Raw genomic sequence first — 26,601 nt, 5'->3', positions numbered from 1 at the left:
AAGATTTACGATTTTTTTTTTGTCTTTTTTTTTTTTTTAGTTTGGAGCTCTTTCTATCTGACTGCTAATATCTGTCCCTCTTCTCTATCCCCTCTCCATTTCCCACTCTAATGGCCTGGAGAGGACAGGGGATGAGAGACCAAGGACAGTCAGCTGGCTGGTCTTTTGTTTGACATGATCTTTTCTTCATGTCATCTCTCCCTCTTGGTCATTCTGGTGTGAGGCACTAAGTTCCTGAGAGCAAGGAACCAACCTGTTTTTTTAGTGGCAGCAACAATGCATACAGTATGGTTGCTGAATGAGGACTCCATGGCAGTAACTGCCCCACATAGTGGGTGCTGCCAAGGCCTGGAGAAGAGACGGCCTCACCCAATCTGATGTTTCACATGAGAATCTGACAGCTGAGAAATGAAGCTCACAGGTTATAGAAGTTGTAGCCAATGAATAATAAAGACACACACGAGCTTCCAAACAGCAGAGCATTAGCCCTGAAATAGGAGCATATACACCATGGAATACTATGCAGCCATAAAAAAGGATGAGTTTGTGTCCTTTGTAGGGACATGGATGCAGCTGGAAACCATCATTCTTAGCAAACTATCACAAGAACAGAAAACCAAACACCGCATGTTCTCACTCATAGGTGGGAACTGAACAATGAGATCACCTGGACTCGGGAAGGGGAACATCACACACCGGGGCCTATCATGGGGAGGGGGGAGGGGGGAGGGATTGCATTGGGAGTTATACCTGATGTAAATGACGAGTTGATGGGTGCTGACGAGTTGATGGGTGCAGCACAGCAACATGGCACAAGTATACATATGTAACACACCTGCACGATATGCACATGTACCCTAGAACTTAAAGTATAATAATAATAATAAATAAATTTAAAAAAAAAGAAATAGGAGAAAACTAGCAATTGTGGCATAATCTTAGGACTGGTTCTTATATGCTCTTTAAATTCTTATTTGTCCACATCTGCCAAGAAACCTGTCTTGACTGTGCCCAAGAAAAAGGAGAGGGCCCCTTCTTTGTGCTTCTTGACCTTGTACTTGTCTCTAGTTTTCTCTCATCAAATTGTAGTGTGATCATTTATTTATGCAAGTCTAGACTATAAGCTCCTTGATGACAGGGTTTATACATGGTTTAGCTTTACAGCCTTAGAGCACAGTATTATGCCTGCCATGTAATTGGTGCTCAACAAAATGTTTGTTGAATTAATAAACAGCATCTCCCAGATAAAGATGATACCTGTTTATTATTGAATGTGCCAGCTCCTTGAAAGAGGAACCAACTGAATTTTAAATTTCTGCTCTCAGAAATGTATTTCACCTGCTGATGAGAAGGCCACTTCTAGATAGCACTGAATTCACTTCTCCCACCCCCAGCTCCCCACAGGAGACATGACATCATTCTCAGTGCCATCTACCAGCTCCCTCTTTTCAGATGACTCTCTCTGTCTGGATCTCAGGGTCTTTATTAATAGTCTTTGCTATTTGTTAGATTTTACTGGAATATTTCTAAGTCATTGTTGAAATCTTAACAATGGCCTAAGCTACAACAGGAAAAAAAAAAAAGCATTAGACAACAGAAATCATTTATTTTCAGTCTTCAGCTGTTTTAAATACTAGGAATGAGTAAAGACTAAATCTTTTGTCTGAGTGTATTTAAAGTTGGTATAACTTGTTGCTGCATTAAAAAATTACCCCAAACATACCGGATTGAAACAATAAACGTTTACTGTCTCATGTGTGTCCAGTGGTCATGGATTCAGCAGCAGCTTAGCTGGTTGGTTCTGGCTCATGAGCTGTCATAAAGTTGCCATCAAGCTGTCTTCCAGGGTTACAGTCATCTGAAGGCTTGGCTGCAGCTGGAGGATCTACTTCCAAGGTAGCTCATTCCCATACCTCGAAAGCTGGTACTGACTGGTTGTTGACTGGAGCTTCAGCTCCTCTCAACGTGGACCTCTCCATAGTGTTGCTTGAGTATCCTCACAAGATGGCAACAGGCTTCCACCAGGGAGAGCAATCCAATAGAGAGCAAAGAGAAAACCCTACAATAACTTTGTGACCCAATTTCAAAGTCATACACTGTGACTTCTGCCATATTCTCATTGTTAGAAGCAAGTTAATAAGGTCAACACTCAAAGAGAGGGAATTGAAAAAAAAAGAGAGAGAGGGAATTAGGCTACACCTATTGAAAGGAATATCAAAGATTTTGTGGACATATTTTTAAACCACCACAGTAAGTTATCAAATAAATAGTTCAAAATGCTTAAATATACACAAGACTAGGCATTTCCTCTATGCATTTGTGTAGGTTTCCTTTAACATTTTAAAATGCATTATGGCAATTAAAAATTGTATCAGGTAGCATATATTGAATAGTCTGTATACATTCAATGTCAAACCTCAGTTTCCTCTATCTCTTTCAGGTCCAGAAAAAAAACAGTCCCTGACATCTATATCTGCAACCTGGCTGTGGCTGATTTGGTCCACATCGTTGGAATGCCTTTTCTTATTCACCAGTGGGCCCGAGGGGGAGAGTGGGTATTTGGGGGGCCTCTCTGCACCATCATCACATCCCTGGATACTTGTAACCAATTTGCCTGTAGTGCCATCATGACTGTAATGAGTGTGGACAGGTAAGTGAAGGACTTTGAAATATCTTAATATAATTCAGAGGTGCCTGCGCTTCCCCAAGCTCATTCCAATTCCAACATCAGTTTTGGTTTATAACAGCAAAGCTTTTCTTCCTTTGCTTGTTTCATTGTAGGATTGATTACTTAAGAATATTTTGTTCAACTTTCACAGAGGTCTATTTTTAATGGAAAACATAAAACACAAAAATCTCCTTTTTTCTAATCATTCTTTTCAACTCAGTTTTATTTGCAATTCACTGCATGAAAAAAAATCACAAAACCGTGAAATATTAGAAACCAGAATGAATTCCCCCCATCAATTTCACAGTAAGGAAGCTGAGGCCCAAAGAGGTGAGGAGATCTGCTAGAAGCACATAGAGAATTAGCAGCAGAGCCAAGAATTAAAGTAGGTTTCCTTAGTCTCTGTCCAAGGCTATTTCTGATATGTCCACTGTCTCATACACTTGTTATTGCCTCATAGCTCTAAGGAATCAGTGGAGTAAATAGAGGTTCTTATATGACCATGAAGCAATTTCCCAGTGCCAAGAAGATCATCTTTCACAAACATTATTGTGATTGGTTAATACAAATGCTGTCATTTTATATTATTAGAAATGTATACTACTATGTCCTGGAATGTGCCATAGCCCCTTTCACCATCCATGTAAGCTAATGTTATTTGAGGAGATGATGGTGATAGTGAGTACTTATTGAGCCCATAAGTGATAGAATCCAGTTCAGACCCAAATCATCTGACTCTAGAGATGGCAGGTAGTTGTAACTGCTTCAATCTCTGGCCTGTCTAGGAAGCATGCAAGCTAGGATGTGCCCTGCATTATCCAGATGCCAGAATGTCCACACCAGGTCCTAACAGCTCACCTCAAACAGAAACAGGGCCTAAAGACAACCATAGTACTTCCAACAGTGTTACTCTGTCTTTCAGAACAACCCACTTAAAATCTCCATCTGCCTTCTTCCCAACCCAACCCCAGCCCAACACATTTAATCCTCCTTTCTCTGATCTACTGTCTTTTTCCTTTGATTCAAATATATTACATAAATCACGTGTGTGTGTGTGCGTGTGTGTGTGTGTGTGTGATTTATTGTCTAGTTCCCTTGCACCTCAAATGTAAATTCCCCAAAGGCAGGTCTTTGTCCATCAATATATCATAAATGTGTGTGTAACACTGCCTGGCACTCAGGTGCTAAAAAAATATTGATGAATGAATGAATGAATGTCTTGAAGGGTATGTTAAATTTCCCCGGGTCCATCCAGAAATCTTCCTGAACCCTGCCTCTTTCACCCTTCCAAATGGGACTCTTGGGTGGGGAAGTGATGAGCCATTCTTTAGATGAACAAAAAAAGAATGACAAGGTTCATATAAATCATTCACTCTGACAAAAATGAATAATAATGGTAAAATCTTAAATATACTTTTATTTTTTTGCAAGAGAATTTTCAAAATATAGACTTTCCTTCTCAACTTATAATTCACACATTTTTAAATCAATATACTGCATAGGTCTAGTTAGCTCAGCTGATGCCAGCCACTGTGACTGTGTCATAAGAAAAGCCCCATAAACATGTCAGGGTTCCAATACCAGGAAGAGGGCCTTGAACAGGCCAGGCTCTCTATGGAAAAGCAACCTAAGGTATAGACCATACCACTAGTAATCCCATTCTTGGGGATAATACAAGCTTCTTTATACACTGTGCCTTGGATGCAGGAGAATATTGCCTTTTTTTGAAAAAAAAAAAAAAAAAAAAGAGGGGTATACTCCTGTAAATCTTTTACTGTAAATGAAGTGAATGGGCATTTTCTGCCTTGGAACAGACAAACTGTGTATATTTTTTAATATTGACAGATTTTTCTCTGTATGTATAACATGTACACACATGCATGCGTGTGTATCTTACTCGTAGTCTTTTGTTTTGTTTGGTTTTAATCCAATTGACATAGTATGCTAAAATTTCATTTCACATTTAAGACATCTGCCCTTTCCTTCCCCTCGCTCTGGAAAATCAGGTGGTAAGAAACAAATGAAGAGGCTATAAAACTGAACCATTACCTTCCTCACATTTCTTGTAATTCTAACTCTACTAAAATCATTAAAGTTTAACAAAATCTGCAATTTTGTAAGAGAGAAATGAGGCTTGCTTTGTAAGATCATAACTAAATGTCGGTGCCATCAGTATGCTTTAGTGTTTACATATTTAAATCATTTTAATTGCCAATTTAATGGATCATACATTTCAAGTGTTTCCAATAACTCATTTTGCTTTCCCTAATTAGTGATAACTGCAAGTGTGTAGAATATCTAGTAGTCGGCTCCTACCTCCATAGCCATACAAAAACAATATATAAACACCCAAAATGTCAAAAATGTTTGCTTTCAAATGAAAGCTACCTAGACTTTCATTAGTGGCTACTTTTATAAATAAATTCTCTAAAACATCAGGAGTCAGTAAGTAGGAGCCAAAATTTGCAATTTATTCATTCATTTATTCAAAAAATATTTATTGAGCATGAACCATATGCCAGAGATTGTTGGACACAGGGGATACAGTGGCCTTAAACTAATAGTCAAGGCTCCTGCCCTCGTGGGGCTTTCATTCTAGTGACATAGACAGACATTAAGTGAAGAGTCCCACAAGTAAATGTTTATTTCCACATAGTGATAACACACTAGGAAGGAAAAATAAGAGTCTCCTTATAATATTCTTTTACAGTCATGGTCCCTTGTATAGAATGGGTGGTCAAACAGGTCTTCCCTAAGAGGGAGATAGTTAAATAGGGTCTTGAAGGAAGAGCAGGAAGAAGCAGAAGCAGATCCTGCCAGGCAGGTAGCACAGCATATACCTGACCTTGAAAGGGGAAGAGCTTGAGGAAGTCAAGGGAGAGACTGGCACAGGCTCCAGCTTGAGCAGCAGGCAGAACCAGGTGGGAAAAAAAGACCTGTGGAACATGGGAGGAATTCTGAGAATTTATAGAAAACCATTGAAAGGTTTTCAGCTGGGGAGGGATGCTATCAGAGAAGATTCCTTAATTGCTTGATCCCATGACTTCATCATCCTATAATTCCAGTAAAACTGATGGCTGGGCTGCTATGCAGTCACTACGGCATCCACTTCCCCAGCAGGGAGAAAAGAGGCCCTTCTCTCCTTAGCCACAGGGAATGCATGTGCAGTGTGCAGAGGATGGGTAGCTGAGGAACCCTGGCCAGAAACCACTCTCTGCAACCAAAGGCCCCTTAACTGAATACAAATGTCCTGCTTCTGGTGCAAAATTGAAAGGGCAAAAGAAGAGGAAATTTTTTTATTTTTGTGAGTCTTCATTAAGTAGCTTTACAAAAACTTGGAGAAATTTAAGTGACCATAAAAACCATTTTTACATTTGTTTAATTTCTGCTGATACTATCCTCCACCACCCCCCAGCCCCCAGCAAAGCTGTGCTTTTTCAAATAGGCCTTCCTTCTGAATCTGAGCTCTTGTTTCTCATTCTTCAGTTTTCATTTTGCTCTGAAAAATTCTTTGGATTTGCTGGAGGACTAAATATATTAGATATGTCAGAATTTCAAGTTTGATTAATGATTACCGCTTTTTTCCTGGCTGTAAAATGAAAAGAAAAAAAATAAAGAAAAATGCTTCCCCATGAAATTAGCCCATTTCTTCCCTCTGGCTCCTAGCCTAAGTTCCTTAAGGAATTTGCATTGTCTATACTAGTCACACTTGTTCATCCTCACTGTGACTTCTGTGAGCTGAAACTCCATGAGCGTGGTGACTTTAGTATAAAGCCATCGGGGCAAAATGTTTGTTCTATGTTCCTGAATCCCTTTCTGCTGAGAGATTCTCTTAGCCCCGCATTTTCCTCCTTCCTGCCTCTGTGTCAGTAAATCTTGCTGGGAAAAGGGTCATTTCCTCCTGGAGGAAATCCGTATTCAGAGACAAAGTTTTCCAGAGTCTCATTTACAGGAAAAGCGCCTTTGTAAAGAGTGCACTGCAGAATTTTGCCATTATCAGTGTGTTCATAGAAGGAACAGCTATTTCAGTGAGTGGATTATTCAGACTTGCAGGGTCAAGAATTGTTTTCTCTACAGATACCAGGCAGCTCTTAAAAAATATAACTTTCTTTTACCCTGATAGAGGTGTGCTTCAGAGAGGACAATAATGCTAATAATTTACTCTCGTCATGAACTTTCATCCTTGGAGCTCAATGTTTTTATTGATTGTTCCAAAACTCTTCCTGACTGCTTTTGCAGGTACTTTGCCCTCGTCCAACCATTTCGACTGACAAGTTGGAGAACAAGGTACAAGACCATCCGAATCAATTTGGGCGTTTGGGCAGCTTCCTTTATCCTGGCATTGCCTGTCTGGATCTACTCGAAGGTCATCAAATTTAAAGACGGTGTCGAGAGTTGTGCTTTTGATTTGACATCCCCTGACGATGTACTCTGGTAAGTTGTTAAAACTTAAGAAAAATGAGTTGAATTAAGTTGTGAATTACTTCATTCTCCTTGTCAACATGTGAGCAGCCTCAAAGAGTATCCTTGTGGATCCTCTTCTCACCAGTATCTCCACTTAGGTCTCTCCACACATGCAATCAAGGTGATAGTTTGATTTTTAAGGAGAGGGTAACCTTTAGAAAAAGATTTTGAATTCAATCATGTAACCTCAGTGGACACAAATATATTTAAATAGGATTTTAACGATTCATAGCAGCCAGATGCAGTGGGAATGCAGCAATCAAGGGAGGTAAGGAATTTCCAGAGTCACTCAAACTCAAACCTCATCAGTATGCAATTGCAGTTTGCTTAAATTGTGTCCCCTATAAAGATATGTTCAAGTCCTACACCAGCTCCCTCCTGCCATACCTGTGAATGTGACCTTATTTGGAAATAGGGTTTTTTCAGATGTAATCAAGCTAAGTTAAGGTCTTGCTGGATTAAGGTGGGCCCAATGACTATTGTCCTGATAAGGAGAAGCAGATTTTAAGAAATACGGAGACACACAGAAAAGAGACATGTGAAGACAGAGGCAGAGATTGGAGTGATGTATCTGTAAGCTAAGGAACACCAAGGATTGCCAGAAACCAGCAGAGAGGGTAGGAGGGGGCATAGAGCAGATTCTCCTTCAGAGTTTCTAAAGAACCAAACTTGCCAGCACCTTGATTTCAGATGCCTAGATTTCAGAGCTGTGAGCGAATAAATTTCTATTGTTTTAAGCTATCCAGTTTGTGCTAATTTCTTACAGCAGTCCTAGGAAACTAATGCAACTACCATAGCCATTTTATGCATTTTAATTTAAAAGGAAATTAAAAGTCTTCAATGTGAAATTTGAACATAGAATTGGAGTTCATGATTAAATTCTTTGAGCAACTACCAATGGCCAATAACTGTGTTAGATATTTTTACATATGCTATCTCAAGTCAGTCCGGCAGATCCCTTTCTCTGACTCTATAACTTGTCAAATAGATGAGTCATTTCTGCATTATGTGGACACAGCCAAAGAAGGATGGCAGTAAAGGACCTGCAAATCCACTAATCCAGTAAAAAATAAAATTCATATACATGCATGTTTTGTTCAGTTTAGTATAAAAAAGTACTATAGACTAGGTGGCTTGTAAACAATAGAAATTTATTTTTCACAGTTCTAGAAGCTGGAAATCCAAGATGAAAGTGCCAGCATGATCAAGTTCTGATGACAGCCCTCTTCCAGGTTGCAGTCTGCCAACTTTTCATTCTATCCTTATGTGGCAAAAGAGAGAGACAGGAAGCAAGCTCTCTTGTGTCTCTTCTTATAAGGACACTATTCCCATTCATGAAGGCTCCACTCTCATGACTTAATTACTTCCCAAGGACCCCACTTCCTCATACCATTATATCGGGGGTTAGGTTTTCAACATAGCAATTTTGAGGGAACACAAACATTTAGAACATAATAGTGCAACATAGATAGGACTGGACTTCCAGTTCCAAAATGGCAGCATAGAAGCAAGCTGACTGAATGCCCCCCTGAGCCCTCAGAAAATCAAAAACAAATATACAGCACCAACGTTAGCATTAGCAATATCCCAGAACTCCAGAACTCAAATATGAGGATGAGATGGTTCCTCAGGCTTCAGAGAAGTGAAAAAAAATATGAAAAAGCCTCCAAGCCGACTGTAATAGAATCAGATTTCCACATCCATGACACCCTTCTCCCCCATTCTGCTTGACACCAAACACATGAAAAATTTCCCCCCAACTCAGTTTCTACACTGAAGAAAACACGATCAAGGTAGACAACCAGCTTTCCCACCACCTTGGGTTCCCTGACAAAATACCTGTCTCTGCCTTAACCTATGGGAAGTATCACAAGTGCTGGAAGGGAGAAATATCCCTGAGAACAGGCAGAGACAAAGTAGGGAGGTGGGACAGTTACTCTGTAGCTCAGCCAAAGGAGACACTAAATCAGAGTGGCTATTCCATACCACTACACTGCAGGAGGTACATTCAGCAGGTCCCCTGGACAAACCCCTAGCCAGGCTTCCCACACATCTGGGATATCTCCTTTGGGAGCTCCCCATTCAGGACAGCCAGTGACTGATGGGTTACTAGACCGAAAGCAAATCTGGGCTTAAGGCGCAACCTAGAGCCAAAAGGAGACAACAACCTAGCGATAAAGACTCTCTAAGAAAATATATGCAATAAAAACCAAAACAAGTCAGACAGAGAAGACTGGAATAAATAGCAAATCCTCAATGCAAAGACATAGTTGTACATCCACAAGAAGCAACAGCAAACAGCAAACCATGATCTCTCCAAATAGACAAAGCAAGGAACCAGTAACTGACCCTAATGAGACAGCAATATGTGAGCTCTCTGGCCGATAATTCAAAATAGTAGTTTTTAGGAAACTCAGTGATCTCCAAGATAACACAGAAAAGCAATTCAGAAATATATTAGAGAAATTTAACAAAGAGATGAAAATAATTTAAAAATTAAAAAAGAAATATTGGAATTGAGAAAGACGTTTGCTGAACTGAAAAAGTTACTAAAAATTCTCAACAGCAGAATGGGTCAAACAAAGGAAAGAATTAGTGAGCTCAAAGACAGGTTATTTGAAAATACACAATCAGAAAAAAAAAAGGAATGAAAAGAAATGAAGACTGTATACAAGATATAGAAAAAATTACTTCAAAAGACAAAACCTAAGACTTAACAGTGTTCAAGAGGGAGTTGAGCAAGAGCAAGAAGTAGAAAGCTTATTCAAAGAAATAATAACAGAAAATTTCCCAAAAATTGAGAAAGATGTAAATATCCAGATATGGGAAGATCAGAGAACATCAAACAAAATCAACCCAAATAAGACTCTACCCCAAGGCAGATAATAAACTTTCAAAAGTCAAAGACAAAGATAGAACTCTAAAATCAGTGAAAGAAAAGAAGCAAATAACGTGTAAAGGAGCTCTAATTCATCTGGATATGGACTTCTTACTAGAAACCATATAGGCCAAGAGGGAGTAAAATGACATTTTCAAACTGGTAAAGAAAAAAAACTAAAACAAAAACAAAAAAACCTGCCATCCAAGATATTGCATCTATCCTTTGACTGTGAAGAAGACATAAAGTGTTTCCCAGACAGGCAGAAGCTGAAGGAATTTACCACCATCAGATCTGTCTTACAAGAAATGCTAAAGGGAGTTCTTCCGTTGGAAGGAAAAAAAAAACACTAATGTGCAAAAAGAAAACATTTGAAGGTATGAAACCCCTGGATAAAATTAAATACATTAACAAGCCCAGAATGCTCTAATACTGTAATTTTGGTACATAATCCCCTCATAATTATAGCATGAAGCCCAAAGACAAATCTATCAAAAATGATAACAGCTGTAGCAACCTGTTAAGAGACAGATAATATGAAAATATGTAAATTGAGACAACTAAAAGTTAAAATGTAGGGGAATGGAGTTAAAGTGTAGTTTTTTTCCACTTGTTTCTTTGTTTCTATTATTTTCTTTGATGTAAGATAAATAATCATCTCTTTGGAATAACTTGTAATATATATGTTTTTTGTCAACATCATTGTAACCACATTGCAAAAATCCATAACAGATTTTAAAAATAAAAAGTAATGAACTAAGACATTCCATCGAAGAAAATCACTTTTCCACAAAGGAAGATGGTAAGAAAAGAAGAAAGGAAGAGAAAAGTTGCAGAACCAGAAAACAAGCAACAAGATGGCAGTAGTAAGTCTTTACTTATCAATAATAATACTGAATGTAAATAGTCTCAATTTTCCAATTAAAATGCAGTGAGTGGCTTGATAAAGAAACAAGACTCAACTCTATGCAGCCTGCAAGAAACCCACTTCACCTCTAAAGACACACATAGCCTGAGAGTGAAGGGATGGGAAAAGGCATTCCATACAACTGGAGATCAAAAATAGCAAGAGTAGCTATATTTAGATAAAATACACTACAAATCAATGACTGTAAAAGAAGACAAAGAAGGTCACTATATAATGATAAAGGGGTCAATTCAGCAAAAGGATATAACAATTTTAAGTATCTCTGCACCCAACACTGGGGCTCCCAAATATGTAGAGCAAACACTAATAGATCTGAAGGGAGAGAGGGGCTGCAATGCAATAATAGTAAGAGACTTTAACACACCATTCTCTGTAATTGACAGATCATCCAGACAGAAAATCAACAAAGAAACGGCAGAGTTAAACTACACGCTAGACCTAATAGGCCTGACATTTACAGAACATTTCACCCAACTGTTGCAGAATGCAAATTCTTTTCAACAGCATATAGAACATTCCCCAGAATAATCCTATCAGGCCACAAGACACACCTGATCAAATTTAAAAAAGTAGAAGTTATAGCAAGTGTCTTTGACCACAGTGAACTAAAACTAGAACTCAATAACAAGAGAAACCTTGGAAACTACACGAATATATGTAAATTAAACAACATGCTCCTGAATTATCAGTCAGTGAAGATATCAAGAAGGAAATTTAAACATTTTTGAAACAAATGAAAGTTGAAATACAGCATACCAAAATCTATGGGATATAGCAGAAGCAGTACTAACAAGGAATTTTATAGCAATAAATGCCGATATCAAAAAAGTAGAAAGACTTTAAAAATAAGTCTTTTAAAGGCTGGGCGCGGTGGCTCAAGCCTGTAATCCCAGCACTTTGGGAGGCCGAGATGGGCGGATCACAAGGTCAGGAGATCGAGACCATCCTGCCTAACCTGGTGAAACCCCGTCTCTACTAAAAAACACAAAAAACTAGCCGGGCGAGGTGGCGGGCACCTGTAGTCCCAGCTACTCAGGAGGCTGAGGCAGGAGAATGGCGTGAACCCAAAAGGCAGAGCTTGCAGTGAGCTGAGATCCGGCCACTGCACTCCAGCCTGGGCGACAGAGCGAGACTCCGTCTCAAAAAAATAAATAAATAAAAATAAATAAAAATAAACAACCCACGAACGTACCTCAAAGAATTAGAAAGGCAAGAACAAACCAAACCCAAAATTAGTAGCAGGAAAAAGGTAATGAAGATTAGAGCAGAAATAAATAAAATTGAGACTTAAAAAACTACAGACGATCAACAAAATGAAAAGTTGGCTTTTCAAAAAGATATGCAAAACCAACAAACCTTTAGCTAGACTGAGAAAAACAGAGAGAAGATCCAAATAAACAAAATCAGAAACAAAAATGGAAACATAACAACTGAAACCTCAGAAATACAAAGAGTCATTAGAAACTGTAATGCATCACTAAATGCCAACAAACTGGGAAATATAGAGGAAATAAATAAATTCCTGGACACATACAGCCTGCCAAGATTGAACTATGAAGAAATAAACAACCTCAACAAACCAACAGCAAATAAGGAGACTGACGCTGAAAGAGTCTTTCACCAAAGGAAAGTCCAGGATCTGATAGCTTCACTGCTGAATTCTACCAAACATTTAAATAATATCAATTCTCTTCAAACTTCAAAAAAAAAAAAAAATGAAGAGGAAGGAATACTTCCAAACTCATTCTACAAAGCCAGCATTACTCTGATACCAAAACCAACCAGAGACACACACAAAAAGAAAACTACAGACCAATATTACTGATGAACATAGATGCAAAAATCCTCAATAAAATATTAGCAAACAGAATACAACACTTTAAAAAGATCATATATCTTAAGCAAGTAGGACTCATCCAAGGAATGTGAGGATGGTTCAACATACGCAAATCAATAAAGTTGATACATCACATTTACAGCACCAAGAACAAAAACCGTATGACTATTTCAATAAATGCCAAAAAATCATTCAATAAAATTCAGCATCCCTTTCTGATAAAACCCTCATCAAACTGGTTATAAAAGGAATATACCTCAAAATAACAAAAGGCATACATGACATGCCTACAGCTAATTTTGCACCGAATGGGGAAGAATTGAAGGCCTTTTCTCTAAGATCTGGAACAAGACAAGGATACCCACCTTCACCACTTTTATTCAACATAATATCAGAAATTCTAGAGCAATTAGGCAAGAGAAAGAAATGAAGGGCATTCAAATTGGAAAGGAAAAAGTCAAATAGCCTTGTTCACAGATGGCATGATATTATGTTTAGAAAAATCTAAAGACTCCACCAAAAAACTATCAAAGCTGATAAATGAATTCAGTAAAGTTGCAGGACACAAAATGAACATAAAAAATCAATAGCATTTATATATGCAGTAATAAGCAATCTGACAAAGAAATCAAAAATGCAATTGCCTTCAAAATAGCTACCAAGAATATAAAATACCTAGTATTCAATTCAACAAAAGAAGTAATATATCTATACAAGGAAAGCTATAAAACCCTGATTTAAAAAAATACACACATACATAGATACCTGATGAAAGAAATAGGATACAAAAAAAAAGGATATTCCATGCTCATTAATTGGAAAACTTAATATTGTTAAAATGACACTACTAGCCAAAGCAATGTACAGATTCAATGCAATCTCTCTCAAAATACCAATAACAGTTTTCACAGAAACAGAAAAAAAATTCTAAAATTTATGTGGAACCACAAAAGACCCTGAATAGCTAAAGCAATCCTAAGGTAAAAGAACAAAGCTAGATGCATCATGCTACCTGACTTCAAAATTTACTAGAAAGCTATAGTAACCAAAGCAGCCTGGTATTGGCATAAAAAGACACATTGACCAATGGAACAGAGTGGAGTACCCAGATACAAATCCACACATTTACAGCCAACTCATCTTCAACAAAAGAGCCAAGAACATACAATGGAGAAAGGACAGTCTTTTCAATAAATGGTGCTGGGAAAACTGGAACACTATATGCAGAAGAATGAAAATAGACCCCTACCTCTCACCGTACACAAAAATCAAATCACAATGAATTAAATACTTAAATCTAAGACTTGAACCTATGAAAACTACAAGAAGAAAACATAGGAAATGCTCCAGGACATTGGTCTGGGCAAAGACTTTTTGTGTAAGACCTCAAAAGCACAGGTAACCTAAGCAAAAGTGGGCAAATAGGATTACCTCAAACTAAAAAGCTTCTGCACAGCAAAGAAAACAACAAAGTGAAGAGACAACCCATAGAATGGAAGAAAATATTTGCAAACCATCCATCTGACAAGTGATTAGTAACCAGAATATATAAGGAGCTCAAACAACTCAATAGCAAAAAACCCCAAATAATCCAATGTAAAAAATGGGCACAAATCCGAACAGATATTTCTCAAAATAAGACATACAAAAGGTCAATGGGTAAACAAAAAGTGCTATCACTAATCATCAGAGAAATGCAAATCAAAACCACAAGGAGGTATCATCTCACCCCAATTAAAGTGGCTTTTACCAAAAAGGCAGGCAATAATGGATGCTGACAAGGATGTGAACAAAGGGGAACATTCGTACATTGTTGGTGGGAATATATATTATTACAACCACTATAAAGGCTCCTTGAAAAACTAAAAGTAGAGCTACCATATGATCCAACAATTCCAGTTCTGGGTTTATATCCAAAAGAAACTATATTAATATATCAAAGATATATCTGTACTACCATGTTTATTGCTGTACTGTTCATAATAACCAAAATATGTAATTAATCTAAATGCCTATCAATAGGTGAATGGACAAAGAAAATGTGGTATATATACACAATAGAATAGCATTCATCCATAAAAAACAATGAAATCCTGTCATTTTTAGCAGCATGAATAGAACTGAAGGCTATTATGTTAAGTGAAACGAGCCAAGTACAGAAAGACAAATATCACATGTTCTCACTTATATGTGGGAGCCAAAAAAGTGAATCTCATAAGGATAGTAGATTGGTGGTTACCAGAGGCCAGGAAAGGTAGAGGAAGTGGGTAAGGAAGAGAAGTTGATTAAGTGGATACAAAGATACACTTTACTAGAAGAATTAAGACCTAGTGTTTGATGAATCAGTAGGATGACTATAGTTTAAAATATCCTATTGTACATTTCAAAATAGCTAGAAGAGAATAATTTTGATGTTTCTAGCATTTTAAAAAAGTCAGATAGTTAAGATGATAGATAAATACCGAGTACTCTGATTTGATTTTTACAAATTATATGAATGTATTAAGCTATCACATATACCCTGAAACGATGTACATCTATTATGCATCAGCAAAAATTGTTTAAAAGAAACATAGATAAGATTGTTTATTCATTACTTCTCCCACCAGCATTGGCTATCCTGGGTTCAAATTTTACCTCTTTCAGTTACTGCTTGGGTAATCTTGGGCAAGCCACTTAATCCCTCTGTGCCTCAGTTTCTTCTTCTACAATGTAAGGGCACTAATGGCATCATACTCATGGGGTTTCACAGATTCAGTGGGTAAAGATATTTTTAAAATGCTTAGAACAGTGCCTACTATATAATAAACGTTACGTACTGTTGCCTGTCATTGTTAAACACTTAAGATTGGTGATAGGTAGCCTCACCTATACCGCACTCAGTACAGCTGGGTTTGGCTAGAGAAAAGACAAGCATTGTTATTGGTGAACAGTGAAGATCAGGGCTTCTCTACAATAAAGCAACCAAAGATCCACAAGGACTTTTATCCTGGACCCTGAAAAATGAAAGAATCATGCCTCAGAAACTGCAAAAGCCAATTCCTAATCCAATTAATGTAATGATGTTGTTCTCTCTCTTCTCTCCCCCCGCTCTCCCTCTCTCATTTTACAGGTATACACTTTATTTGACAATAACAACTTTTTTTTTCCCTCTACCCTTGATTTTGGTGTGCTATATTTTAATTTTATGCTATACTTGGGAGATGTATCAACAGAATAAGGATGCCAGATGGTAAGTGTTTGCCATATTTTGCTTTATTTGTTAAAAGAACAGTTTAGATAGTCTAAGACATCTACAATAGAAACTTAGGCAACAGTGACTTGAAACATACCACACTTAGACATGTCGACATTGATATATGTCTATAGAAAGAACTTTCGGAAAATAAGACATGTACTAAATGAACTGCTTAAGAATCTCTCAGTGACAAATGTTAAAAATCACTGATGTAATGGTTTCATTAAAATGCATACAGAACTCAAGATTCTATTTAAAGAATAATTTTATTTTTGTTATTAACAGTTATTTAACTGTTTTCATTGCACATTTTGCAGAGTTGCATGCGTATGTAAATATCTTAAATGTTATGTGCAACCTTTTAATTTTTGTGTTTCAATTTTTTTTAATTTAGAGGAGAAAAGTCTCATTAATATTTGAATTTTAAAAGATGGGTTTTTATTAATATTAAAAGATTATTTAGGAGCAAATAAAACCAAAGACTTAACCTAAAGTCAATAAACTTGAGAAGGACCTGTGAAGATACTTGTCTCTAAAACTGCGTAAATAAATCTAAATTATTTTCACCTTGCAATTGTGTATTCCACAATCTACTTGTTCAAATGAATAAGTCAGTAATTATATAACCTGTTGGGTAAAAACACACTTACATTCATTAAACATTATATTGTAAATATATTTTAGTGTTTCTTTTGGAAAGGCAAGTTTGCTGGGTTTCCCTGCACACTACAAATTTACAAATTTTACAAATTTTTTGTTTAAAAAAATGTGAACAATTTAACCACCATTCCTCAAAAATTGTGGCAAACCCTTGAACCAAAGGTTTGTAAGTAGTCTGTTGGCTCACAACTTTTTTTTTACCACCTAGTTACTTGGAATTCTTTGAAAGTCTTACACTTGTAAAGTATGGTCCATTTGGGAAGAAAAAGGAAGTAGCCACAGTTACAGAAAAAAACATAACTTATAAATGTATCCCAGGGAGCTGAGTTGGTGAGAAGGTTAAAGTGAAATCATATGGAATATTAAAGATACCAACAGCTGGAGAGAATGCTTGAGCCTTTTTAAAACAGTTCTCCAAATCAGATCATTTTGCTCCTGACATTTTTCTCAGAAATGCTAAAGAGGATCTGATGAAACAAATCTCATACACGTCAAAATGCAAGAAATTGGAGGAATGATAGGGCCTACTCTGATAAACTGCAGGGGAATCAAATGATTTTTAGCTCCCATGCTTTTAAAATTATTTCCAAGTTTTGTTCATCTGTTACCCTCATGTCCCAGGGAAATTTTCATTAAATGCCTAAATATGACATAACATGATTAAATGTATGAGTTTTAAAATATGTTTTATTTTAAAATAATTTGCATTTCTTAAAAAAGTTGATAGTAAAAATATAGTATAGATAATACAGAGATAGTATAGAGGTTTCCCAACTACCCCTCACTCAGTTTTCCCATAGTTAACATCTTACATTACCTAAGACATTTGTCAAAACAAAGAAAATTTCTGTACATTACTGTTAACTAAATTCCATTCTTTATTGGACTTCACTAGTTTTTCCATTAAAGTCCTAAATCTATTCCAGATTCAATCCAGAATAGCACATTGCATTTAGTTATCACGTCTTCCCAGTATCCTCTGATTTGTGAATTTCTCACTCTTTCCTTATTTTTCACGACCTTCGTAGTCTTGAGCACTGGCCAGGTATCCTGTAGAATGTTCCCAATCTGGGTTTGTCTGATATTGTATTATCATTACTAAACTGTACTTACATGTTTTTATTTTAAAAAATCAACTCTTCTCATCACAGCATATCAGGGGTCACATGATGGCTACATTACATCACTGTTGATTCTAGCCTTGATTACCTGGTTAAGGTGGTGTTTGCTAAGTTTCTCCACCATGAAACTGTTTATCCCTTTCACTATTCTATTCTTTGGAAATGAGTTACTAAACATAGCCTACCTTCAAGGGGGAAGCAGAAAGGTGGGAATTAAGCTCCATCTTCTGAAAGGGGAGTATCTATATAAGAATCCCCATATTATTTGGAATTATTCTGTAAAGAAGGTCTGGCTCTTCTCTCCTCATTTTATTCAATATTATTTGTATTACTATAGACTGATATAGTTATTTCATACATTGAGTCATAATTTAATACTTTGTTATTTATTTGGTCTTTCAAAATGTTCCAACTTTGGACCTTACATGCCAGGAGAGAGTGGCATAACGTATTTAAACACTGAAGGAAAAAAAAGTATACCCTAGAGTAGCATATCCAGCAAAAATACCCTTCAAACATGAAGGAGATATAAAGACTTTCCCAGATGAACTAAAGTTGAGGAATTTCATGAACACAAGACCTATTTTACAATAAATTCTAAAGGGAGTACTCCAATCAGAAAGAAAAGGACATTAATGAGCAATAAGTAATCACTTGAAGGTACAAAACTCACTGGTAATAGTAAGTACCAAGAAAAACATAGAATATTATAACAATGTAACTGTGATATGTAAACCACTCTTGCCATAAGTTGAAAGACTAAACAATGAACCAATCAAAAATAATAACTACAACAACTTTTTAAGACATAGATAATACAATAAGATATAAATTTAAACAATAAAAAGTTAAAAATTGGGGGGACAAAGTTAAGGTGTATAATTTTTACTAGTTTTCTTTTTGCTTGTTTATGCAGTGTTAAGTTGTTATCAGGTTAAAATAATGGCTTATAAGATAGTGTTTGTAAGACTTATGGCAACCTCAACTCAGAAAACATACAGTGGATAAACAAAAAATAAAAAGCAAGAAACTAAATCGTATTACCGAGAAAATCATCTTCACTAAAGGAAGACAGGAAGGAAAGAAAAAAGGAAGGGAACACCACAAAACAACCAGAAAACAAATTTTAAAATGGCAGGAGTAAGTCCTTACTCATCGATAACAACATTGAATGTAAATGGACTAAACTCTTTAATCAAAAGACAAAGAGTGGCTGACTGAGTGAAAAAACAAGACCTGTTGATCTATTGCCTTCAAGAAACACACTTCAACTATAAAGACAGACATAGACTGAAAAAAAAAAGGAATGGAAAAATATATACCATACCAATGGAAACCAAAAAAAGCAGGAGTAGTCTTATCAGACAAAATAGATTTCAATCCAAAAACTTTAACAAGAGACAAGATCACCATATAATGATAAAAAGGGGTCAATTTAGCAAGAGGATGTAATAATTTAAAATATATATGCACCCAACACTGGAGCATCCGGATATATAAAGCGAATATTATTAGAATTAAAGAGAGAGATAGGCCCCAATATAATAGTAGCTGGAGACTTCAATAACCTACTTTCTTTTTTTTTTTTTTTTTTTTTTTTTTTGAGACGGAGTCTGGCTCTGTCGCCCGGCCTGCAGTGCAGTGGCGCAATCTCGGCTCACTGCAAGCTCCGCCTCCCGGGTTCCCGCCATTCTCCTGCCTCAGCCTCCCGAGTAGCTGGGACTACAGGCGCCGGCCACCTCACCCGGCTAGTTTTTTCGTATTTTTTAGTAGAGACGGGGTTTCACCGTGTTAGCCAGGATGGTCTCGATCTCCTGACCTCGTGATCCGCCCGTCTCGGCCTCCCAAAGTGCTGGGATTACAGGCTTGAGCCACCGCGCCCGGCCAATAACCTACTTTCAGCATTGAACAAATCTTCCAGCCAGAAAATCGACAAACATTGGACTTAATGTGCACTGTAGACCAAATGGATCTAATATATATTTACAGAACATTTCATCCAATGACAGCAGAATATACATTATTTTCCTTAGCACATGGATCATTCTCAAGGATAAAACATATGTTAGGTCACAAAACAAGTCTTTAAAAATTCGAATAATTGAAATAATACCAGACATCTTCTCTGACCACAATGGAATAAAACTGTGAATCAATAACAAGAGGAATTTTGGAAACTATACAAACACATGGAAATTACAAAATATGCTCCTGAATGACCAGTGGGTAAATGAAGAAATTAAGACAGTTGAAAAATTTCTTGAAACAAATGATAATGGAAACACAACATACCAAAACCTATGGGATACAGCAAAGCAGTACTAAATGGAAATTTTATAGCTCTAGGTGCCTACATCAAAAAAGATGAAAAATGTCAAACAGTCTAATAATGTACCTTAAAGAACTAGAAAAGGAAGAGCAAACCAAACCCAAAATTGGTAGAAGGAAAGAAACAATAAAGATCACAGCAAAAATGAATGAAATTAAAATGAAGAAAACAATACAAGAGATCAATGAAACGAAAATCTGGTTTTTTTGAAAGTTAAACAAAATTGACAAACCTTATAGTTTGACTAACTGAGAAAAAAGAGAGAAAGTCTAAATAAATAAATTCAGAAATGGAAAAGTAGACATTACAACTGATACTGCAGAAATTCAAAGGATAATTAGAGGCTACCATGAGCAACTATATGCCATTAAATTGGAAAATCCAGAAGAAATGGACAAATTCCTATACATATATAACCTACCAAGATTGAACCAGGAAGAAATCCAAAATCTGAACAGATCCCTGACAAGTAATGAGATCAAAGCCATAATAAAAAGTCTCCCAAGAAACAAAAACCCAGGACCCAATGGCTTCACTGAATCCTACCAAACATTTAAAGAACTGATACAAATTCTACTCAAATTATCCTGAAATATGGAAGAGCATGGAATAATTTGAGCTCATTACAGCACCAGTATTACTGGTGCAAATCAGACAGGAGACTACAACAAAAAAAGAAAACTCTGGACAGTCTCTGCAATAAAATATTTCTGCAAGGATTCTACAAGCAAGTAACAGCAAATTCCGATTCAGCATTATGTTCAGAATCATTCATTCATTGAAGTTTGTCCCGGGGGTGCAGGATGGAGTTCTAAGCATGTCACTCTGATAGTCAGTGTAATGCATCATCAGCAGATGAGGGATGCAAAAATCTTGATCGACTTTGAGTTCAATATAGTGAAATATCAAATGCTCTTTGAAAGTATTGTGAATAATTTAACATCTCTATTAGCATGGGTAAAACCCTTCATGTGGTGACAAAGCTCAAACCTGTAATCCCCAGCAGCAACACTGGGGCTGAGGGTGGATCAGGGTCAGGAGATCGAGACCAAGCCCGCAGCTAAGCAGGGTGAGCAGGTCTCTACTAAAAGGCCAAAAAAAAACCTTGAAGGTGGTGAGGCGCCCTGTAAGTCAGCTACACTGCAGGAGGCTGAGACAGGAGGAATAAGTAGACCACAGAGAGGCAGGGCTGCAGGTGAGCCAAGGATGCACTGCACTCCAACTCCCTAAGAACCTAATGAGAACTCTGTCTCAAAAAGATAAAACCTTCAAAAACTAGGGAGGTATATAGGCAGTAGCAGGTGTCAAGCCTGTAATCCCAGCACTTGGGAGGTGAGGCAGATTGAGATCTGGGGTCAGGGATGAGACTATCCCACAAGCTGCTGCATAAGATGGCTGTCTCATGCAAAAAAAAAAACAGGCCCTTGATGTGGTGCCCATGATCCTTCACTTCAGGAGGCTGGTGGAAAGTAAAATTGTTCAGGTGGGGCTTCACAGTGGCTTGAGAATCCCAGCGCCTGCCTCAACCCTGGGAGACCCTAGTGAGACTCAAGTCTCAAAAACTGAGGTACTCTGAGAGACTTAACCTCAAACATTAAAAAGCTCTGCCATGAGGGCTCAGCTAGTGCATCATACTAAATAGGGAAAAAACTGAGACTCTCCAAGTTTATGAATGTGACGAAGTGCTCTGCTCATTCTCAACAGCTGGTTTTTAGAGTTAGTAAAGCTGATCAGACAAGAAATGGGGACATCAAATTGGAGAATTAAACCAAATTATCCTTGTTTACAGATGACATGATTTTATATTTGGAAAACTCTAAAGACTCCGCAAAAAAAAAAAAAAAAAGATTAGAACTAATAAACATCAACAGATCAATAGATAAAGATAATGTGGTATGTATACACAATGGAGTGCTATTCAGCCATAAAAAAGAAAGAGATACTGTCATTTGCAAGAACATGGATGGAACTGAAAGTCATTATGTTAAGTGAAATAAACCAGGCACAGAAAGACAAGCATCACATATTCTCACACATTTGTGAGATCTAAAAATAAAAACAATTGTACTCATGTACATAGAGCATAGAAAGATGGTTACCAGAGGCTTGAAAGGATAGTAGGGGCCTGAGGGTGAGGTGAGGAAGGTTAATGGGTATTTAAAAATAGTTCAAAAGAATGAATAAGGCCTAGCATTTAATAGCACAACAAGGTGACTATAGTCAATAATAATTACACATTTAAAAATAACTAAAACAGTGTAATTGGATTGTTTGTAATACAAAGTATAAATGCTTGAAGGGACGGACACCCGATTCTCCATGATGTGATTATTACACATTGCATGCCTGTATCAAAACATCTGATTTACCCCATAAATATATACACCTACTATGTACCCACAAAAAAATTTAAAAAAAAAATAACAACAAAAAATTGTTCCAGCTTTGGAAACTTTGGAAAGTTTTCAACAATAATAAAAAAGAATATATCACAATGCACTAAGTAGGAATATAATAATGAGGTTCATATTTCATTGCAAAGCCATTATGAACTGTCCAAAAGATTCTAGGAACACATTGCCCCATGATTTCTATGGTTGTTTATACCCTGTCTATCTGAATGTTTCCTTTGCAGCTGCAATCCCAGCGTACCAAAACAGAGAGTGATGAAGTTGACAAAGATGGTGCTGGTGCTGGTGGCAGTCTTTATCCTAAGTGCTGCCCCTTATCATGTGATACAACTGGTGAACTTACAGATGGAACAGCCCACACTGGCCTTCTATGTGGGTTATTACCTCTCCATCTGTCTCAGCTATGCCAGCAGCAGCATTAACCCTTTTCTCTACATCCTGCTGAGTGGAAATTTCCAGAAACGTCTGCCTCAAATCCAAAGGAGAGTGACTGACAAGGAAATCAAAAATATGGGAAACATTCTGAAATCACACTTTTAGGAAAGTACATGGATCACCATGAGTCTAGACATGATTATCTTACTGGTATTATTAGAAAGGGCAGGTGTACCAATATGTTTATGCCCATTTTTCTTGTGTACTTGTGACTCTTAGCAGCATGGAACAGAAGTGTAACCATGCAAAGGCAATGAGTTTAATATGCTAACTTTAGCAAGATGTAAAATGTTAATCTATATTGTGGGTAGGGAATGGGATAGTCTAAGATACCCAAGCTTCATGATGGCGTATATTATTCCAGCATGTTATAAACTAGTCACTAATGCAAATGGCCATCCATGACCATTGACTCGAAACTCACCAAGGAACCTGACCTTGCCCTCCACACTGTGGCCTCACTGTAACAGTTTCCTCAAGGTTCCTAGGAGGGTATCACCTCACAGTGAAGTCTGAAATTTGGCTATTTTTTATCTACAAAAATGTGGTCCAATCTAATACCTTCAACAACTAAGCCCTACCTTTCAGAATAACAGTTACCATTTATTGCACACATGCAATGTGTAAGATTACATGTAACAAACCTGTGAAATAAGTATTATTACCTTTGTTTACTAAGGCTCAGGAAGGAGATATGCTAGGCCTAATGCTGCAACAGCTATCTAAGAGCCAGGCTAATAATGTTCAGCTCTGCCTGTTTCTTTTCTACTGCACCACTTTGGCAACCTTTACTTATTATACTGGAGAACTCAGTAACTTGGAGTTTCTTTTGCTTTCTCCTATAGCCCTGCAAGGGGAGAACTAAAGTCTGATAGAAACGAGTTGATGTTTAAGTATCCTTTTGGATTACCTTTGTTCTCACACCTGCAAACTGTAGAAACTGGTATCTGCACTTTAATAATAATACTTTACTTCTGGACTTTAAGCTTCATTAAGAAACATTCCTGGCCGGGCTCAGTGGCTCATGCCTGTAATCCTAGCACTTCGGGAGGTGGAGGCGGGTGGATCACAAGGTCGCGAGTTCAAGACCAATCTGGCCAACATAGTGAGATCCTGTATCTACTAAAAATACAAAAAAATTAACCGAGCATAGTGGTGCGTGCCTGTAGTCCCAGCTACTCAGGAGGCTGAGGCAGGAGAATCGCTTGAATCCGGGAGGTGGAGGTTACAGTGAGCCAAGATCACGCCACTGCACTCCAGCTTGGGCAACAGAGTGAGACTTCATCTCAAAAAACAAACAAAAAAACCAAGAAACTTTCCCTTTAGGTTACAGTATACATGTTTGTTCTAAGGTACAAAAAGTAATTAGCCCTTAAATTTTCATAGGTATTCATTATATCTATATTTTCCTCTTTAGACTTACATATAGTTAGGCAAGCAAACAATGCATTTAATGCCTGGGTTCTACACTAAGACAAATATTGTTATTTTGTTTGTGGATAAAGTCTGTAAACCCACCTTCTTCATCTAAATACATTAAATTTGTTTACTCCATAAACATCTGAAACCAATTTTCAATCAGCCCTTTTTAGAAAAAGACTTAACCATTTTTATATCTGATCTCCATTTTTATATCTCAATTGTGTTTGGATAAACTTGTATTTGAATCAACCCAGACGTGATTTTTAACCCTATTTATTTTACTCTAGAATTTTTAGGCACAATTTCAGAACTAGATAGTATCTAAATGCATATCTGGATGAATGGCTCCGTAAACATGAGAACTACACACTGAGACAGGTAGCATCTGAAACATTTTATTTCCATAGCTGAGGTCTAGAGACCTACATACACAGCTGGATGCTCCTGTAAAATGTCAATGAGAAGCTGTGTCATGGCCACAATTTCAGGGGTCTTCATTCTCACTTTTCTAAGGTGCAACAGTTCAGACTCAGTGAATAATACTGACTTCTGAAGACCCAGCACAATGGGTCAGAAATATCTTATTATGTGATAATTGAAAAGCAATTGTTTACTTTCATTGTCTTTTTTAATACAGAAAAATATTATGATTTTAAAGACTCAGTTTTAAACCACAGACCTTTTTCTAGTAGCATTCCCAATAGTCCTCAAACAATTGGTCAGTGAATTATTTTAAATTATGTTTACTAAGAGTCATAAGGAGCTTTAGTTTAATCAAAGTAGAAAATAAAAAGGGTGACTAATAAATTTATCTTTGTCCCTTTATATAGCCTTTCTATGCATAAGCATATTTATATGCAGATTTACAGAGGTGGTTTGATAGAGACTCTTTATGTGTTTTATATGTTTGGCCATGATATGTATACAGGTTTACTTTCAAATGAAGTTAATAGTGATAGTTGGGTATTTGTCACTCAGTCAAATAATAATTGTATCCTTATTCTATTCTTACTCAATTGTAGGTGCCTCGTTTAAACTTTGATCATCAACTAATAAAAATGAATGAATAAGAATTGCTTGTATATTAATTTACCTCTGGCTTGCAGCTTCTACTTTTAAGATTTTCTATAAGGGATTTTATATTCTCTTAATGGAAATCGTTTCTCCTGAACAAAGACCAAATGTTTCAGAATTAGTAAAATGTATCTTAAATATGGCCAGCAGTTTGAAGGCACTCGTTATCATACCAAATTGTCAGAAACCTAGACTCTTGTATTATGTCCCAGAAATTACTGCTTTTGTGGGTTATAATGTCACAGGCTCATGGAACCTTGAATCTGAAAGATACTTTAGAGACTATCAAGTGTTAAAGGTGAGAAAAATGAGCCACAATTAAACCAAATTGTTTTTAACACAGTTCATTGTGTGTCTAGAGACCTACACCTAAAAAGCAGCTACAAACCAGCCCTGAGTCCTTTCTACCAAACCATAGTCCCTGTGGAACACTGATACAGTTGATAATAGCTATAACAAATACTTAAAAGTTTACTGAGTAAATCAAGATTGTATAATTATGCTCTAAAAGTTGTCAAATTTTAAAGAAATACCTGATTCAGAATTTACTTGGATTACTTGTCAGAATGGCAGACATTAATTATCCATTCTCTTCACAGAGCTCTACGGAATCAGCCCAAAGCAAAATAGAGAAATTAACAAGATTTTCTTTACTGCCCCCAACTTTTTGTTGACAGCTCTCTACACCAATAATTTAGTTTATTCTACAAAACGCCTCCTATCTCACCTAAAGTTAAGAACAGCGCTACACTCCGTACAGTTACAATTCCTTTATGACATCACCCTAGCAGGGGTAGCATCAGATTTTTCCATTTGCCATTTTAGCAATTAGTTTAGATGTAGCTATAGTCCACTCAAAAGACTATACTTAATTGGTATCTTGATTTCTTGTGTTTGTAAATTCATCATTTAACACATATTTACAGAATACTCTATCTCCAAGGCACTGTGCTGAGCTCCACTGAGAATAAATTTTTTTAATGCCTAAGACATTACCTCATCTCAAGAACTGAAAATCCAGTGTCTCCTATGATTCCTGTAGATCAACTGTACTCACTTAGGTGTCCCAGAGAACAATCTACAGTGGTTTCTTGATTCTAAAATACAATTCATAAAATATACCATTAATTTAATGA

General features: G+C 36.9%; 1 protein-coding gene and 1 long non-coding RNA gene across 7 annotated transcripts in view; one reads left to right on the top strand and one right to left on the bottom strand.

Annotated features, from left to right (window-relative positions):
• MCHR2 (melanin concentrating hormone receptor 2) overlaps positions 1–24,523 on the top strand; it is a 67,285-nt gene extending 42,762 nt beyond the window's left edge. For 4 of the 5 annotated variants that reach the window (XM_031667321.1, XM_009205732.4, XM_009205733.4 and 1 more), the window contains 4 exons: positions 2,441–2,650; positions 6,908–7,102; positions 15,888–16,007; positions 22,759–23,242. In XM_031667321.1, coding sequence (XP_031523181.1) covers positions 2,441–2,650; positions 6,908–7,102; positions 15,888–16,007; positions 22,759–23,074 — 841 coding nt within the window. In that variant the 3' untranslated portion in view covers positions 23,075–23,242. Of the gene's footprint in view, positions 1–2,440; positions 2,651–6,907; positions 7,103–15,887; positions 16,008–22,758 lie in introns of all 5 variants that reach the window. The other variant, XM_003897948.4, reaches the window with a different exon arrangement.
• Positions 835–26,081, bottom strand: LOC110743134. Of its 2 annotated transcripts, XR_002521670.2 has the most exons (3): positions 25,999–26,081; positions 1,724–2,015; positions 835–863 (listed from the first exon to the last, which is right to left on the bottom strand). It is a non-coding gene; the product is annotated as an uncharacterized LOC110743134 (long non-coding RNA). The 2 variants fall into 2 exon arrangements; XR_002521669.2 differs by lacking the exon at positions 835–863 and having other exon boundaries at positions 1,587–2,015.
• Between the last annotated feature and the right edge of the window lie 520 nt (positions 26,082–26,601).

This window comes from Papio anubis, chromosome 6 (genome assembly GCF_008728515.1).
Source record: "Papio anubis isolate 15944 chromosome 6, Panubis1.0, whole genome shotgun sequence".
NCBI lineage: Eukaryota > Metazoa > Chordata > Mammalia > Primates > Cercopithecidae > Papio > Papio anubis.
Note: the sequence above shows the minus strand (reverse complement) of the source record. Positions and strands in the feature narration are given on the sequence as shown.